The sequence below is a fragment of the Microtus pennsylvanicus genome, chromosome 13, assembly GCF_037038515.1.
Source record: "Microtus pennsylvanicus isolate mMicPen1 chromosome 13, mMicPen1.hap1, whole genome shotgun sequence".
In the NCBI taxonomy this organism is placed as follows: domain Eukaryota; kingdom Metazoa; phylum Chordata; class Mammalia; order Rodentia; family Cricetidae; genus Microtus; species Microtus pennsylvanicus.
Genome location: NC_134591.1, coordinates 72,782,727 through 72,800,268, shown reverse-complemented (window position 1 = coordinate 72,800,268; position 17,542 = coordinate 72,782,727). Strand labels below are relative to the sequence as shown.

The 17,542-nt window shown below is 48.3% G+C and overlaps 1 protein-coding gene across 3 annotated transcripts in view; it reads left to right on the top strand.

Annotated features, from left to right (window-relative positions):
- The first annotated feature begins 14,277 nt into the window (after positions 1 to 14,277).
- Positions 14,278 to 17,542, top strand: part of Spen (spen family transcriptional repressor) — a 76,086-nt gene continuing 72,821 nt past the window's right edge. Inside the window, exon 1 of one of the 3 annotated variants that reach the window (XM_075945665.1) lies at positions 14,278 to 15,200. In XM_075945665.1, coding sequence (XP_075801780.1) covers positions 15,118 to 15,200 — 83 coding nt within the window. In that variant the 5' untranslated portion in view covers positions 14,278 to 15,117. The remainder of the gene's footprint in view (positions 15,201 to 17,542) is intronic. The other 2 variants (XM_075945663.1, XM_075945662.1) reach the window with 2 other exon arrangements.

The window sequence follows — 17,542 nt, the reverse complement described above, 5'->3', positions numbered from 1 at the left end:
TTTGCTCTGTATACCAGGCTGGCCTTGAACTCACAGAGATCTACCTCCCTCTTCCCTCTCAAGTACTGGGATTAAAAATGTATGCCACAATTACCCAGCTAAAGGAAACATTTAATTGAGGTTTAGTCCATTGTCATCATTGTGGGAAGCATGGCAGCATGCAGCCAGTCATGGTTCTGGAGGGTAGTTGGGAGTTCTATACCCCAATCTGCTGGCAGCGGGGAAGGGGAAGAGAGAGAAAAAGACAATGGGCCTGGCTTGAGCATTTCAAATGCCAAAATCCATCCACAGTGACATACTTCCTCCAACAAAGTCACACCTACCCCAAGAAGGACACACCTTCTAATATTGTCACTCCCTGTGAGGCTGTGAGGGCCAATTACATTGAAGCCACCACATTGCTAAGCCATCTCCACAGCCTGTTTGTTTTCTTTTCTTTCTCTCTCTTTTCTTTCTTTCCTTCCTTCCTTCCTTCCTTCCTTCCTTCCTTCCTTTCTTTTTGAGATGGGGTCTCACGCATTCCAGACTGGCCTCAACCCCATTACGTAGCCGAGGCTGACCCCGAACTCCTGATCCTCCTGTTTCTACCTCCCACATTTAGATTAAGAGGTTGTTTTTTTTTTCTCTTTTTCCTGTTACGTGATGTTCACGTGGTGTGTGCGGCTGTGTGTATCTGCTGTGGTATGTGCAATTGTGTACACCCACTGTGGTGTGTCCAGTTGTATGCACATGACCGTGTCATGGGTCTTCCTTGATGGCTTTACTTGTTGATGTTTTGTTTGTGTTTTTGAGACAGAGTCTTACTATGTGGAGCAGGCTAGCCTGGAACTTGCTGGCCTCAAACTCCTAGAGATCCTCCTGTTTCTGTCTTCTGAGTGCTGGATCTAAAGGCATGTGCCACCACCACCTGGCTAAGATTTTTTTTTTTTTTTTTGATTTTCGAGACAGGGTTTCTCTGTGGTTTTGGAGCCTGTCCTGGAACTAGCTCTTGTAGACCAGGCTGGTTTCGAAAGATATTTTATTTTTATACATGTGTCTGTGTGTATGTCTTTACACTTGCATGCAGGCATCCTTGGAAACCAGAAGATGGTCTTGGATTCCCTGAATCTGGAGTTACGGAGGACCACAATGCCAGGTCTTCTGACTTCTTTGATGGAACAATCCAATCACTTTCTCCAGTTCATCCCAGTGAAGGGCTCTGCTCCCTCCTTTTCAGGCAACAGTCTGTCATTCCACAGCTGCTGCTCTCTCTCCAGCTGGCTCTCTGGACCCTACTCTCCACCGGCTTTCTGCCTCACTTGTGGCTCCTCCCACTCAGCTCTGCTGATTCCTACCTTCCACACTTTTATAGATAAAGGACTTCCCTTTTTCTGTCTCTGTTTATGAGCTCACTTAGTTCCCAGGCCTTAAGTGCTACCTCTACGGGGAGAACACAGTCCAAATACCCCCAAGCCTAAAGATGTCTGATGCAGGGTGGGGTGGAGGGGTGCCCTTGTGACTACCAAGGCCAGCAGAGTGACAATCACTGGAGGCAAGGTAGTTTGGTTTTTGTTTGTCTGGTTTTTTTTGGTTTTTAAAGAGACAGGGTTTCTCTGTAGCTTTGGAACCTGTCCTGAAACTAGCTCTTGTAGACCAGGCTGTCCTCGAACTCATAGAGATCCTCCTGCCTCTGCCTCCCAAGTGCTGGAATTAAAGGCGTTTGTTACCACCGCCCAGCTAAGGTAGTAGCTAGTGTTGGTTCCAACTTCAGGAGTCTGACCCCAAGTAGCTTATTTTTAAGCATAGCACAATTTGGTGAAAAACTTCCTGGGGCTAATTAACTCAGTCCTGTGCTAATTAACTCAATCCGGCTTAAGAACTGACTACATCAAACTCTTTGTAAAGTACACGTGACGTCATCCATAAAGATGGGTTCTATAGATTGACTACCTGTGACACCATCCATAAAGATAAGTTCTATAGATTGACTCGCTCCTGATAAGCGTCTGAGAGAGGCTCAGTCACACCAATAGTGCAAAGGTCACCAGGTTATTAACCACATCCGCTCCCAGCCTTCTGGGCAGATAATAGGTTATGTGTCCCTCCCTTTAAATGAACAATCTTGTGTGTATGACATGAGTTTTAGCTGGTTTTAATAAAAACCCAGAGTCAGACATAGGGGTTAATGCTGAAGATCAGAGAAGCAGAGAGGCCACTAGAGAGTTCTTTTACCTCTACCAATGTTCAGACCGAAGGGGCGATCCTGTCCTCAGACTGCCTTCCTTAAACCTCAGACAGCACTGAGTTCCTCTTTCTGCCTTTGTTCCTCTCTCCACCCAGATATATCACTCCTGTCTCTATACCTGCCTCCACCCAGATATATCACTCCTGTCTCCACACCCCCCTCCACCCAGCCATATCCCTCCTGTCTCCACACCCCTCTCCACCCAGCCACAGCACTCCTATCTCCACACCACTAGTGCCGGGATTAAAGCCTGTGTTCCCAAGGGCTGGGATTACCTTTGTGTGAGCTCTGTTTCTTTTAGACAGTCTCAATCTTTTGTAGTCCAGGATGGCCTTGATCTAACAGAGATCCTCCGGAGTCCTGGGATTGAAGCTGTTTGCCATCACTCCCTGGCCTCTAGTGGCTTAGCTCCATACTCTGATCTTTAGGCAAGCTTTATTTGTTAAAACATCAAGAAAATGTCATTACAGTGTGTTTTAATATTCCTGCATCCTCTGGTCCTTGTCTGTGAGCACAAGGACCTCCTCGCCTTACACATAGAGTTGGCAAAGGTTGATGACTATCAAAGGGGTCCTAAAGCTGGGCATTGAATCCCAGCACTAGGCAGAAGTATCTCTGTGAGTTCAAGGCCAGCCTTGCCCACAAAGCATATTCCAGTATAGCCAGGGATATGTAAAGAGACCCCCGTCTCAAAAAGCCAAGAAAAAAGATGGTCCTAAAAGACATCACACAGGAAGGCATGCCATTTTGGTTTGACAAGCGATATTATGATGCTCCAATAAAGGCAAAATTAATGACCCCTCTCAAAATGTGTCCCTCCCATTCAGTGAAGCATGAATTTGTGCACATGACATATACATGTACATGTAAAAGAGACATAAACACATGTATGGAGTGGATCTTATTTCAGAGGTTGGTGTGGCCAGGGATGTATATAATCCTGACACTTGGGAGGTGAGGCCAGGAGGTTCAGTTCAAGGTCAACCTTTAGTACAGGACAAGTTTGAAGACCCCACACTGTAGTATCCAACATCTCCATGTAAAAATAAACAAAAACCTACATATCCTACATGCTTTTGCTTGTTTTTCAGCCACACTATTTCTGTGTGCTGCTTATGTTCCTACTTGAAGGCTCTGGCTAGAAAGTCTTCCCTCAGCACCTGCTCCCTGGCTCCTGCAGAAGCATCTCCTTGCTAGAGAGAGTGGCCTTCAAGACCATGTAACATTACAGGGCATGCTTGACCACTTAGCCCTCTTTTTTTTTTGGTTTTTCGAGACAGGGTTTCTCTGTAGCTTTTGTGCCTATCCTGGAACTAGCTCTTATAGACCAGGCTGGTCTGGTCTCACAAAGATCCACCTGTCTCTGCCTCTTGAGTGCTGGAATCAAAAGCATACACCACCACCCGGTTGGCCATATTATTATTATTATTAACTTCCCAGTCTAAAATTTTACTTGATTACAGAAAACAGGGTGACAAAGACAACATATTTTATTTATTTATTTTTTAAAATTTATTTATTATGTATATAGTGTTCTGGGCACCAGATCTAATTATAGATGGGTGTGAGCCATCATGTGGTTGCTGGGAATTGAACTCAGGACCTTCAGAACAGCAGTCAGTTCTTTTAACCTCTGAGCCATCTCTCCAGCCCAAGACAACATATTTTAAGCAAACACTACCAAAGATTTGTTTCAGAAAACTTATATAATCTTAAAGACACAGTATACAATTTTAGAACTCTACCCATCCACCTACTCATGAAAGAAAATTTGAAGATCTAAAAGCCTCCTATATTTCTGTCATCTGGAAGCCATCTAAATACCCATCAGTTCCCTCAACAATGTTTTTGACCTTTTAATCCTGTCATCATAAGCTTTACCCCACTATTACAGAAAACATAAGCAATCTTCATAATTATACATTGCGAGAAAAAAACCCAAAACCCTAAGAAACCTACTGTAGCCTAGACGCAAACAGATGAGTCAGGAAGGGCTGATTCCTTTATGCTATCTGGCTGTTGTGAAGAAAAATCACATAAACCATTTTTTTGAAAAGTTGTACAAAAACAAAGCTGGAAGACAAATTTAGCACCATGAGATTTTCGAATTTCCTGGCTTTGTTAAATAGCGCCACAACTTTAATATTAAACACACCAAGATACTCATTTAAAGATTCCCTAAGAAGCCAGACAACGGCTTTTCCGGAACGTGAAAGGGCACGTATTTTGCCGTCCGTTCTTTAAAAACTCAGGCTTTTTTAAATAAGGGGAGGTGGATCTCGACAGACAGAAGAAAGCCAGCAGAACACATTTATTGTTTAAGCTTCTGGGTCAGGGAGAAGGAGTCGTGAAAGCCTCGCGCAGGAGGGCCAGCCAATGGAAGACAAGCTCTCAGTGCTCCTTCACCTCGTGGGTTGCAGGAGCCCCGCCTCCCGGTGCTCGGTGAACCCGAGTTTCTGCACCTTTGTTATCTCCCGACCGTTCAGGAAGCACCCCGGGCACCCGTCCGCGCTCGCCACTGTTTGCAGGAGGTTAGGGACGCCGAGCCAAGCCCGCCCTCAGCCCCTTCCCACCGCGGCGGCCTCAGTGGCCACGCAGGACGTCATCCCCGCACGGGGACACACCCCACTTCCAATGGGCTCCGGGATCCCGCACTCCTCGGAGCTGCGACTCCCCGTTCTCACGCTGCGAGGAGGCGGCTGAGCCCGAGGGGCCCCGCGACCCCAGGCGAAGAACAAAGGGGCCGGGGCCGCGTCCGCCGCCGGCCACGCCCATCGCGAGCCGCGGGGCCGCGCACCGCGCCCCTCCCCTCGCCCCCAGGCCGCGCGAAATGGCGGCCGCGCCACAAAATGGCAGCCGGCTAGGAGGGCGGGCGGCGGAGTGAAGACACCAGTAGCCGGTCACAGCCCGGTGCGTGGTCCCCTCTCCCGAGTTTGGGGGATGCCCGTGTGAAGACAAGTGGAGCGGCCTGGCAGGAAACCCACGTGAGCGGAGTTATGGACGGCGGGGTACGGGGTCCCCTGGACCGCCATCGCCTCCGCCGCCGCGCCGAATGCCGAGCCCCCGCCTCCACTTTGCAAACGTCCCCGTTGTTCCGCGTCCTCCAGCCCCGTCCCTGGCCCCAGCGGGGAGCGCTTGCAGGGCCGGGCGGGTCCAGTTAGGAGCGGCTGCTGTTCTCGTGTGTCCTCCCTGGGGGCGAGTGTGGCGTCGGCCTCGGGCTTAGGCCGGTGGCCGTGTACTTTGTGGAGTTTTCCGCTGTCCCCTCTCAAGAGAAAAAAAAGAAAGGTCGCAGCCCCATCCCCCAGCTTCCCTTTGTGTCCGTCTTTCCAGAAACTTCTCAGGGCAACTCAGCAAAAAGGCACCGGCTCCGTGGCCCTTCCCCCACCATCCCGTCCCCTCCCCTCCCATCTAGCGCACGCGCGTGGCGTCTGGCAGCGGCCGTGGCGCGCGCCCGCGGGACTGTGAGAGAGGTGCGTGCACGCGCCGCGCTCGCCTGTGCGGGGGAGTGGGGGGTGGTTCGCTCTCCCAATGGACAGGGTTCCCCCCCCCAACGTTTCCCTCCTCGATTCGCGCAAGCGCATTAGGGGAACCTCGCGTTCCTGGAGGGAGGGGGATGTGGGGGAGAACGGGTGCCGGCCTTTCCGCGCGCCTGCGCAGTCCGACCGCATGCTTTTTTATTTTTTCCGCCTTGCTGGTGGTGGCCTCTTTTATGAGAAGCGCGTTTGGGGACCTCCCTGATCCTGTCCTTTTCTCAATCCTCAGTCGTCCGTGCGGTCCGAGTCGCGTACTGGAGGAAGGCTAAACAAAGCCCAGGCACTGGGATCGGATCGCGTCGCCTTGGTTTCTCACCCACACGCTCCCGTGCCACGTTTGAGAGGTTCCCAATGGATTGGGTGACCCCGGAGGCCCGGGTTTCGCCCGATCGGTCTTCCTAGGGCGCCCTTTGCAAAGGCGCCCTTGTTGGCCGCGTGTGCAGGCGAGGCCGCCGGCTGCTCGCGTTGCAGTAGCCATAGTGATCGCATTCCTCTTCACTAGGAGTGTAGTGGAAATTTTGTCACTACCGTGGGTTCTCAGAGAAAAGCCTAAGCAACCAAAAACCCCACTTGTCATGGAATCCACATGCATCCAATCCCAAGCTTGCAGTACAGCCGGAGAAATTGCCTCCCCGGATTATCGGCCTGGGACGTCGCCGAGATCCGTGTTCATGCACACTGTGAGCCGGAGAGACTTGGTGAAGCACCCTGGCCGTGACAGACCCACATCGAGAAGTCCCCAGTCTGCCTCTGGCCTTGCTGCTTTCCCCGGAGACGGGTGGGGGTGGCGGCGAATCAATCTGCAGGTGTAAGAGCGCCATTGACCTCCATGAGGTCAGCAGACATGACTCTGGGCGGAGCCGGATCTGCCTTCCCGGTGGGAACCGGGAGCTGGTGACCGGTTCCTGGAGAAACATTAGTGTTGCTGGCGGATCTAGAGGAGGTAGAATTCTAACAAGGCTGTAATACACGGGTTGGATGTGACCCTTGGGTCACACATTCTGTAAATTCGGAGAATTCCTGTTGCATATTACATGAACAGGAATTATCGTATTTAATAAGTACTTTCACATCACACTTCTTCCAAAATGGAAAAGGGAGCAAATACTGAGGTTTTTTGTTTTTGTTGTTTGGTTGGTGTTGTTTTTTTTTCGAGACAGGTTTTCCCAGTAGCTATGCAGTCTGTTCTGTAACTCACTCTTGTAAATCAGGCTGGCCTCGAACTCACAGAAATCCGCCCGCCTCTGCCTCGCACGTGCTAGGATTATAAGGCGTGCACCACCAGTGCCTGGCCCTGTTTTGTTTTCTGAGAGAGAATCTCAGCATACAGCTCTGCTGGCTTAAAGCTCAGCTCTGTAAACCAGGCTGGTCTCATTGCTAGATTTGCATGCCTCTGCTTCCCAAGTGCTGAAACTAAGGGTGTGAGCCACCAAACTTATCTTAAATTTTCTTTAAGGTGAGCGTTATGACTAGCAAAGGTATTCTTTAATGCCGCACTCTTAGGATGAATTTTTTAAAAAAAATCTTTTAAAGGCTTGTTTTTGTGAGTTAAAATTTAGATGTGTGGAGGTGGGAAAACCACGTTTTATTTAGTACCTTTTTCTCGGTAAAATCTTTAGTGCTGACTCTTACTGGCTCTATTTTCTTTTTTAAAAGTATTTTAAAATTCATCTAGGCTCTTCAAAGAAAGTTACCTTGAGGCATCCTCCCTTTTCAAAGTATTTTCTAAATATAAGTTAGACGGTTCCCAGAAATTTTGAGGCATATGGCATGAAAAAAAGTTATGTCTGAGTATTTTCTACGAAAATTCATACATTTGGGTCCCAGGAGATGGCTTAACAGAATGAGTGCTTGCTGTTCAAGCAAGACCACCTGAGTGTGAATCTCTTAACACCCTGGTAAAAAGCCATTCATTCTTGTACAGCAGGAATACATTGCACTTTTTCCCCCTGAGATTGAGTCTCATGGAGCCCATGCTGGCTTTGGACTTGAGGCTGATGCTAAATCGCAAATGTTGAATTTAAGTGCAAGCAATTTAAAAACAAACTTTTTTTTCTTTCTCTTTCTCTCTCTCACCCTTTAATCTTGACATAGGTTCCCCCAGACTGTAGCCCCAGAATGACTGAAACTCCTGATCCCTGCTTCATTAGTGGTGGAATTACAGCAAGAGCCCCTATGCCCAGTTTAAAACCCACTCAGACTGAAGACATTAATCCTCCTTCGTTTGCACTCTTCAAACTAGAGCAGTCTTCCAAGGGGAGCAGTCAAGGAGATGAAGAACTAAATCTTTGGAAAACTTTAATTCATATATGATGAGCAGCTAACCACATTTTATTTGGTATTTTGGTTTCTAATATTCTATCAAGTACACTTGGATACTCTTCTCTGAAGTAGTCAAAAGTCAGAATTTGTATTACTCATTCTGCATACTTCCTGATTGCTTAGAAGTTACAATTCCTTGAGCTAGGGTATTTGGATAATGTAATATCATTTACGACAGAGTTTCCTTTTTTGTTGTTGGTGGTGGTGTTCTTTTTGTTTGTTTCTATTTTTCCAGAAAGAGTTTTGTGCTTCTGCCTCTTGAGCGTGCTTACCACCACTGCCCAGGCTTCCTTATTGTTTTTTAAATGGCGATTAACACTGCACTTGGGTTTTTAAAGGATAAATGAGGCCGCAAGGTGTCAAATGTCATTAATCCCAGCATCAGCAGAGGCAAGCATAGGGAGTCTAGGCCAGCTCAAACAAACCAAATGATCTATGAATATGTGCTAATAACATTAACACTTTGTTCGTATGGGATTTCTTGTATATGTTGATTTATTGTAGTCAAGTATTAACATTTCAGAGGAACCCTTGATTGATTAAGATGCTGACTTCCAGAAGTCATTGAACCGGACTGGTGGTGCAGCTCAAGTGGTGTGCATGGAGCTCGGAGTTCGCTCCCAGCACAACAATACAAAACTAATGACCCCAAAGGAACTTTGTTAGGACTTTTTCTTTCCAATTATGAAAATGAAGAGAAGTTAAGAAAATACAGAGGAATTTTTATTTGCTTTTTTATTTATTGGTTTTTCGAGACAGGATTTCTTTGTGTAGCCAGCCCTAGCTGTCTTAGAACTTACTGCCTCCCAACACACATACACACACACACACACACACACACACACACACACACACTTTTTTTTTTTTTTGGTTTTTCGAGACAGGGTTTCTCTGTAGCTTTGGAGCCTGTCCTGGAACTCGCTCTGTAGACCAGGCTGGTCTCGAACTCACAGAGATCCACCTGCCTCTGCCTCCCGAGTGCTGGAATTAAAGGCGTGCGCCACAATCGCCCGGCACACACACACTTTTTAAATTCAAATTCTAGCTGGACAAAGTGACTCACTCTTGTAACCCCAACATAGAGGCAGTATGATTAGTTCAAGGCCATCCTTGACTACAATGGCAACTTTTAGGCCATTCTGAGTCATGGGAAGCTATTCTCAAATAAACAAGAAAAATATTCTATCACTTAAGATGACCATGATTTACATTATAAATATTCTGTTCCTCTAATGCATTTAAATTTAATTCCACAAATATTAGTTAATTAATAATTTGGGATATTAGAGACAGCAGAGGCATATGTCCGGGGGTGGGAGGGAAGGAATCTTCCCCTGAACAATTTTCTTAGGATAAAGAAGTATAGAAAGTTAGGAACTAATTCTCTAAGAAATTCAATTTTTCTGTTTCTGGAAAACTAAATACAACATAGAATACACTATTTAGTTCTCTTAGAGGGGTGAGCTAGCTTCCTGAAAGAGTCTCTGTTGGACCAGGTAGACAATATCAGCCTTTTGGGGGTCCTGTAGTTTATGCAGAGAATTTTCCCATGCTGCTTAATACTTTGCTCATAGATTATTCTCTTTCACCACTAGACTCTCAGAAATAGCAAGAATTCAAATACTTTGTTTTATTATTTATTTATTTTTGAAAACCCCAACCCTGATTATAATGGCAAGTCGCACATTGCTATCATCCAGTTTTCACGTGCTGAGGGCTGCCATCATTTTACAGCTAGTTAACATGTTTTTATATGATGGCTTTTAGAAGAGATGCGTATATTTTAAGTACATGTCTTCTTGTAAAATAGCTTAATTTTAATAGCTTGGGATTCAATTCATAACTATTTTTGTTAAATATCTGGTGACTATTCTGTCCTCTGCCTCAGTAGGGACATTAATTTATCCACTGTACTGTTCAAGCTCAGTCTCAGGCTCAGAAGCTTTCCCCATCTCAGCTTCCATTACGCATGACTGAACTCTTTGAGCATGTCTAGCATGCTAAATACAGCAGCTCTTCACAGTGTGAAAATAGGAGTTGATTAAAAGCAAATCTATTTTAGTTCTTCTTTGCAAACGACTATGCTTTAATATGACCTTTTGAATTCTCTCTACTATTCAGAGAGATGCACTTCATCTGTTCCTACAGGTAAATCACAACTTACATTTTCGTTGTAGTCATGGGGTAGGCCTGGTCATAGATAAATGCTCTATTGTGGAGTTCGACATGGAAAACTTCTGTTTATTTTTTTGCTATGAGCATCAATTACTAAGATTATTTATTTAGGTTTTTTGAGACAGGGTTTCTCTGTGTATCCCTGGCTGTCTTGGAACTTGATCTGTAGACCAGGCTGGCCTCAAACTCAGAGAACCACCTGCCTCTGCCTCCCGAGTGCTGGGATTAAAGGCATGTGTCACCAGTGCCCAGCTATAATGTATTTTCTTATATATTTTGAGACAGGGTCTCTCTATATAGCCTTAGCTGTCTTGGAACTCACTATGTAGACCAGGCTGGCCTCAAACTTACAGAGATCCACTAACTGCCTCCCGCTTGCTGGGATTAAAGGTGTGTGCCATGTTCATCTCTATTTTTATTTCTAATTATGTGTATGTGTGTGTTTCTTGTGGGTTCATGCGGGAGAGTGAAGATGCCCTTAGAGATCAGACACCTGGAATACCTGGGGAGTTGCAGGTGATTATGAGGTGGACACGGGTGCTGAGAACCTAGCTGAGACTTCTGAGAGGACAAGTCTTCACTCTAACTGCTGAGTCATCTCTCCACTGTGACCTAAGACCAAAAAAAATAAATAAATAAATAAAAATAAAAAACATAAACCCACAGAAAATTAGAGTAGATTGCTTTTCTGTTTCTCCGTCTGTTTGTTCCTCCCTTCTATGGGAGGCTCATGAAGAAACCCCTAAGTATTTTATAACATTGAAGGAAACAGAGAACAGCATTACCAGTGTTTCCTGATGTGTTGCCAGCAAAAAATGCAAAGCACTGAGAAAATGAAACAGTCCATTCCCGGCTATGCAAAAAGTACTTGCTGTCCCTTGCATTGATCCACAGCTTTTGCAATAGAAAAGGTCAGAAATCACAAAGAAACAAGTCAGTGATTATTGCATCCACTCCCCCACCCCCACCGTATGTTTTCCCCCTCCCACCTCAGTTGATTTTCCTGGGTGTGTACGGGCCGTTGTGCTCCTGTGGAGGTGAGAGGACAACTGAAGGAGTTGGTTCTGTCCTCCCACCATGAGACTTGGGGCTTGATGGCAAGCACCTTTGCCTGCTGAGTTATCTAATGGATCTCTGTACTTGGCTTTTTTTCTCTGTTTTTGAGACAGGGTGTTACTATGTAGCTCTGACTGTCCTGAAATACACAAAGATTGTCCTGCCTCTGCCTCCGCCTCCTGAGTGCTGGGGTTAATTATGAATGGCTTTACTCAGACCTTTTTTATTCAGGGAAAACAGTACCACTGTAACAAACCCTCTAGCTAATCTAGAACAACATTAAAAAACATATAGCCAGGCGGTAGTGATCCCAGGACCGAGGATATAGAGCCAGGCAGATCTCTGAAAATTTGAGGCAAGCCTGGTGTAACAGAGCGAGTTCCAGGATAGTCTCCAAAGCTACACAGAGAAACCTGTCTTGAAAAACCACACACACACACACACACACACACACACACACACACACACACACACACACACACACACACACACGCGGCTGCCTGGGCTACATAGTGAGTGAGACCCTGTCTCAAGAAAAGATAGGAAGACAGAAAGAGGGGTGGAAGGCTGGCTCAGTGGTTGAGAACACTTGCTGCTCTTGCAGAGGACATGAGGGTTTGATTGCTAGTACCCACATGGTGGCTTACAGCTACCCTGAACTCCAATTTCAGGGGGTCCCTCTTTTGAACTTCATGGGCACCAGGCACACATTTGATACAAATACAATGCAGGCTAAACACTAAAATAAACCAACATACACACATATGTTGACCTCTTTACTATTATTATTGTTATTATTATTATTTTATCTTATTTTTGAGACAAGGCTTCTCTGTGTAGCCCTGGCTGTCTTGGAACTCATTATGTAGATCAGGCTGGCAATCTGTCTCCTGAGTATTGGGATTAAAGATGTGCACCACCATCGCCCAGCTATATCTTTATCCTTATTTTTTTTCACTTTTTCCCCATTGGTTTTGCCTGTGTTTATTTGTGTCTGTGTGAAGGTGTCAGATCTGGGGACTAGAGTTACAGACAGGTGTGAGCTGCCATGTGGATGCTGGGAATTGACCTGGGGTCCTCTGGAAGAGCAGTAGCCAGTGCTCTTAACCACTGAGCCATCTCTCCGGCTCAAATATATCCTTTTTTTTTTAAAGATTTATTTATTTATTATGTATACAACATTCTCCCTCCACGTCCGTCCACACACCAGAAGAGGGCACAGATGGTTGTGAGCCTCCATGTGGTTGCTGGGAATTGAACTCAGGACCTCTGGAAGAGCAGCCAGTGCTCTAAACGGCTGAGCCATCTCTCCAGCCCTCAAATATATCCTTATTATTAAGGTATGGACAAAGTGACAACGTTTTGTTGTTGAGACAGGGTCTCATCTATCTCAGGCTGGACTGGAACTCCCTATGTAGCAGAGGATAACCTTCACTTCTGCTCTTCCTGCCCCCACCTTCCAGTGGAGTACTGAGGTTATAGGCATACACCATTAGGTCCAGTTTATACTGAGGATCAAATCCAGGGCTTCTTCCATGCTCCAAATGTGCTCTACCAACTGAGGTATGTGTGTACCAGTCCTGTGATTTGTTTTTTGTCTTGAGACAGGGATTTAGTCTGCAGCTCAGCTGGCTTTGCATTAATGATCTTGCCTTCTCCTCTGGAGTGCTGGCAGCACATCATCTGAAGTGCTACCACACCCAGCTCACATTTGTACCATCTCAGTGTTGGGACTTGTTTAGTTTTGTGACCGTCCCAAGATTATTTCAGGTGATCAAATCGGCTGAAGTCAGGTATATTAAATCCAGTAAAGAGTGTTAAACCAATACAAGAAAGCCTAATGAGTACTCAGATTTCACCACCGCAGGAATATTGGCAGACGAAAATAAACAAATAAGAAAGAAAAGAAATGACACCTTCACCCTTTGTAGAACAAAAGAAACAATTATGTGCAAGTGACCCCAGATAGTATTGCTATTGTTTATGATTTTTCCAATTCAAAATACTGCCTGTTCAGTTCGTGTAGCAGTATGGTGGCTCAGGGCTGCAGTCTCAGTACTGGGAGGTTGATGCAGACTTAGAAGACTAGCCTGAGCTATAGGAAACCTTTTTATCAAAACACAAACAACCGCTCTGAAAGACCCTTCCAATTTAAGATAAACAAACAAACAACAGCACCAAAACAACAGGAAGAACTGGGAATGTAGCTCAGTGATAAAGAGCCCTTGTTAGGTGTGAGTACCCCGTGTGTACTATGCACTTCATAATATATATTTCTTTTGTTTATAGAGACAGGGTTTCTCTGTAGCCTGTCCTGGAACTAGCTCTTGTAGAACAGTTTGGCCTCGAACTCACAGAGATCCACCTGCCTCTGCCTCCCGAGTTCTGGGATTAAAGGCGTGCGCCACCACCACCCGGCACACTTCATAATATTTAATGGTACAACTAGACATAGAATCTTGGCTTCAGCTGAAGCACCATTACTTTTGTGTATGAAGAATTAAAAGAATGAGTTTGCTGACATTTTTAATGAACTAGCTATTCCCCCCTGTTCTTCTACAGTTGCCTTTTAAGGCTTTATCTTTCTGTAAAGAGGCCTTTTTTTTTTTTTTTTTGGTTTTTCGAGACAGGGTTTCTCTGTGGTTTTGGAGCCTGTCCTAGAACTAGCTCTTGTAGACCAGGCTGGTCTCGAACTCACAGAGATCCGCCTGCCTCTGCCTCCCGAGTGCGCCACCACCGCCACTGTAAAGAGGCCTTTTGTAAAAAGTCAACTGCAAGTTTCAAAAGCCTGGAAAGGCTGGAGGTCTATTACCCCCTGTTTAAACTACAAACTATGCCAAACTCTCTGAGGGGATCTGTATGAGACGCCTGTATTATTTCAGCTCTAGTTCTTGCGTTCCGTAACTATGAGCAAAGAGACATCTTGGAAAAGGTTTCGCAAGCTCCCATATAAAAAAATTGCTTAATGTTACAAGCCAATGATTCTTGGGAGGGATGGGTTCTGCAGTTGTAGTCCCTTGTCTGGGCGGTGAAAAGGGCGTACTGGTTCCGACCACTTTCCCAAGCAGGCGGGGAATCCAGTCGACCGGAAACGGTCAGGGGCGTGACGCAGGGCAGAGAGGGATGGGGACTTTGTCCTCTAGAAACCTCTGGGCCTCGAAACTAACCCGGTTCGCTTGTGTCTCCCCAGAACAACGCCTGAACGCGGGGGAAAAGCAGCCCCAGCATCCCCGGGCACCTCGGGCTGCCAGCCTCCCGCCCCCCGTCGCGCCTGCGCACTAAGTTGAGTGAGCGGGCGCCGCTTCCCGGCTCCGCATTCCTCCCACTTCGGGGCCCCGCGCGCCTGCGCGCCAGCTGGGAGGAACTCGGCGTCGGGGCGGGAGGACGCGCGCGCGCCCGCGGTCAGGGGGCGGTGGCCAGGCGGCGGGAGGCGGGCCGCGCGCGCCGGTGGGAAGCGTCCGGCAGCCTCAGCGCCGGCTCCGTCGTAGTCGCGGCCGCCCGGGTCTCGCTCGCCCCTCCTCCAGCTCCCCCGCCCGCCGCCGCCCGCGCGCATGCGCCGCCGGAGCGCGAGGGTCGGCTTCGGGTGTGTGGTGGCGGCAGAGCGGAGCTGCGAGGCCCGAGAGTCAGAACCTGGGGGAGAGGGATGGTCTCTGCACCGGGGGGAGCCGGAGGAGCCGCCGCCGCTGCCGACGCCACCGCCGCAGCCGCCGCCGCCGCCGCCCCGGCGCCCGCCTCCCAGCGCTGACGGCCGCGTACGAAGCCGGCGAGGGGGAGCCAGCCACCACGGTCGCCGGCACGCCGCCCAGCATGGTCCGGGAAACCAGGCACCTCTGGGTGGGAAACTTACCGGAGAACGTGCGGGAAGAGAAGATCATCGAGCATTTCAAACGGTGAGTGACACGAGGACCGGGGCCGCGCTGGCACCTCGGGCGCCTCTCCGGCCCGTTGCTGGCCACGGGCGGAGCGGCGACGCGCGGCTGGCTCCGGCTCTCTGGGCGGACGACTGCTGTGCGGCCACCGAGGAAGCGGGAGCAGTGGATCCCGTGGGGTCGCGTCTTTGCGCGCCGCCCCGCAGCACAGCACGGCCGGCCGGGTCCCGGAGCGCCCGTAGAGCCGGGGCTGCGCGGGTGCCGCAGCCGTGCTAGGTATCGTGCGGCACTGGGAGGTGGCAGGCACCCGGAGCAGGGACCGCACCTCTCCGGAGATTCGTGCAGCGGCAGATGCTTCTGCTGTCGGTGCGGTGGGGTGGAGCGGACTGCCCGGCGCTCGGCAGCGGCGGCTAGATGGGCTGCCCGTGTCCCGGGGCTCGTGGGGAAGGGAGCGTGGACGCCAAGGCGCCGCGGATGCATTCCCGCGCCGGGCTGGTGACCGAGCGGTTTTTACAGGAGATCCTCCAACCTCCGAACTCGTTAAGGAAATAGCCAAAAAGTGCAAATCTCTAGCGATTAGGTGTGACTTTTCAGCTTTTCTAAATATATTTTTTTTGCGCGTGAAAGATAAAAAAATAAATGTTGCTTTTCATAGGTTGGTAGCATTTAGCTCTTGTTTGCTCCCAGAAACGTGTGTCCGGTAACTGGTAGAGGCCTCAGAATGCATCCTTACATACAATGAGGATTTATTCATACTTTGACTTATTGAGAAGGAGCACAGCAAATCTTTGATCGTCTGTGGAAATTAGTTTTTCCCCATATCCAATATCCTGGAAGGTTCCAAGTTAGGCGTACTTTGAATTCCCACTATCCAGTGTGTGAAGGCAGTGACATTAGGGGGAACATCCTCATTAGAGTCAACCTAGGGACATGGGTTGTGTCGCCAGGTCTGGATCCTCCTTGAGGAGGCCTGGGAAGCGTGAGCGCATTTCTATCTGTCTGATAGAGGGCCATTGATTCTGTTGGCCGTTGCTGTTACCGGAGTATTAAATCTTGGCCTCTGGAGCGCGCAGGTGCGCGTGCCCGCGTGTGAAAAGGAGCTGGGCAGGCCATTCATAACCTGCCTGGCTGTCTCCGCAGGCCTGGGGGAGGTGCGCGCTGCCCGGGACTGCGGGTGTTTACTACGTGGTTCCTGAGACGCGGGAGACGGGGAGGCCTGGGACGCAGTTGGCCTCCGTGCCCCGGGATGAAGGGGGGACTGCCGCAGCTGGAGCGCGAGCAGATGGGAACTTTCTTCGCCGGTGCTGCTCCACCCCTCACTCGGCCCGGGTCCCTGCCCTCTGGGAGCATATCTGTAGTGTTGAGGAGGAAACACTTAGCGGGTTTTTGGAGTGGAAACCCTCAGCGAAGTGCTCCCTTTAATCTCTTGGTGGATCTCCTGTGGGTCTCTACAAGGGAAATTCATACTCACCGACGTGCAAACACGTGCATTGCCTCATTCGCTCAGCTCCTGTGTTCTGTGGTCAGACTTGACATTTTATATTATGCAGATTTTAGAGACACTCTTTGCCCCACACTTGGAGTTTGACCCCCTGGCAAGATGATGGAGAGCAGGGAGGAAGTGGTTGGGGGTGATTCTGGGAGGCTGGGAAGTGTGGTGCCACGGTCCGGCTGGTGTGAATGACTCTCTAAGATGGCGGCCAGGACCCACTTTATGTGGGAATCGACGGAGCCGCTCAGAATGCACGGGAGGGAGGGAGGAGGCGCTCAGGAGGGTTATCTGGAGAGCCCGAGGAACACCGGCGCTAGCAGAAGGCTCACCCGCACTTTGCTGACCCTGAGTTTACAGCAGCATTTACCTGATGTAGATAGGGCAAAAGCAGATGCTCTTGGTTTAAAAAAAAAAAAAAAAAGGTTATTTGACGCCTCTGCAGACTTGTGTCCCCGAAACGCTTATTGTAAAGACTACAACAGTGCTCACTTTCAAAGGAATGAATTTTTATTTGGGTAGTACACCTTTAATTGGTGCAGAGCATGAGAAGGTAACAGAAAGTAATCTCTCTCTCTCCCTCTTGACCCTGGAATTCCCAGTTCTCATGTTCCTGCACTTAGCCCCAAACAGGTACTCTCTTTTTCTGGTTTCTTGCTTATCTTTCTGCCTACAAAAAAATGTTCTAGGCGATCCAGCCGTGGAGTTAAGTTGACCAGCCTTTTATCCCTAATGTGGAATGTGCTTTGTTAAATATGTGATCACTACTAGGAAGGAAAACAGAATTTGAATCATTTAATCAAAAGGGATGAAAAGGCACCAAAATAAGGAAACTTAATGGCATTCAACCTCTGTGCCTTGTAGACCTCAGAAC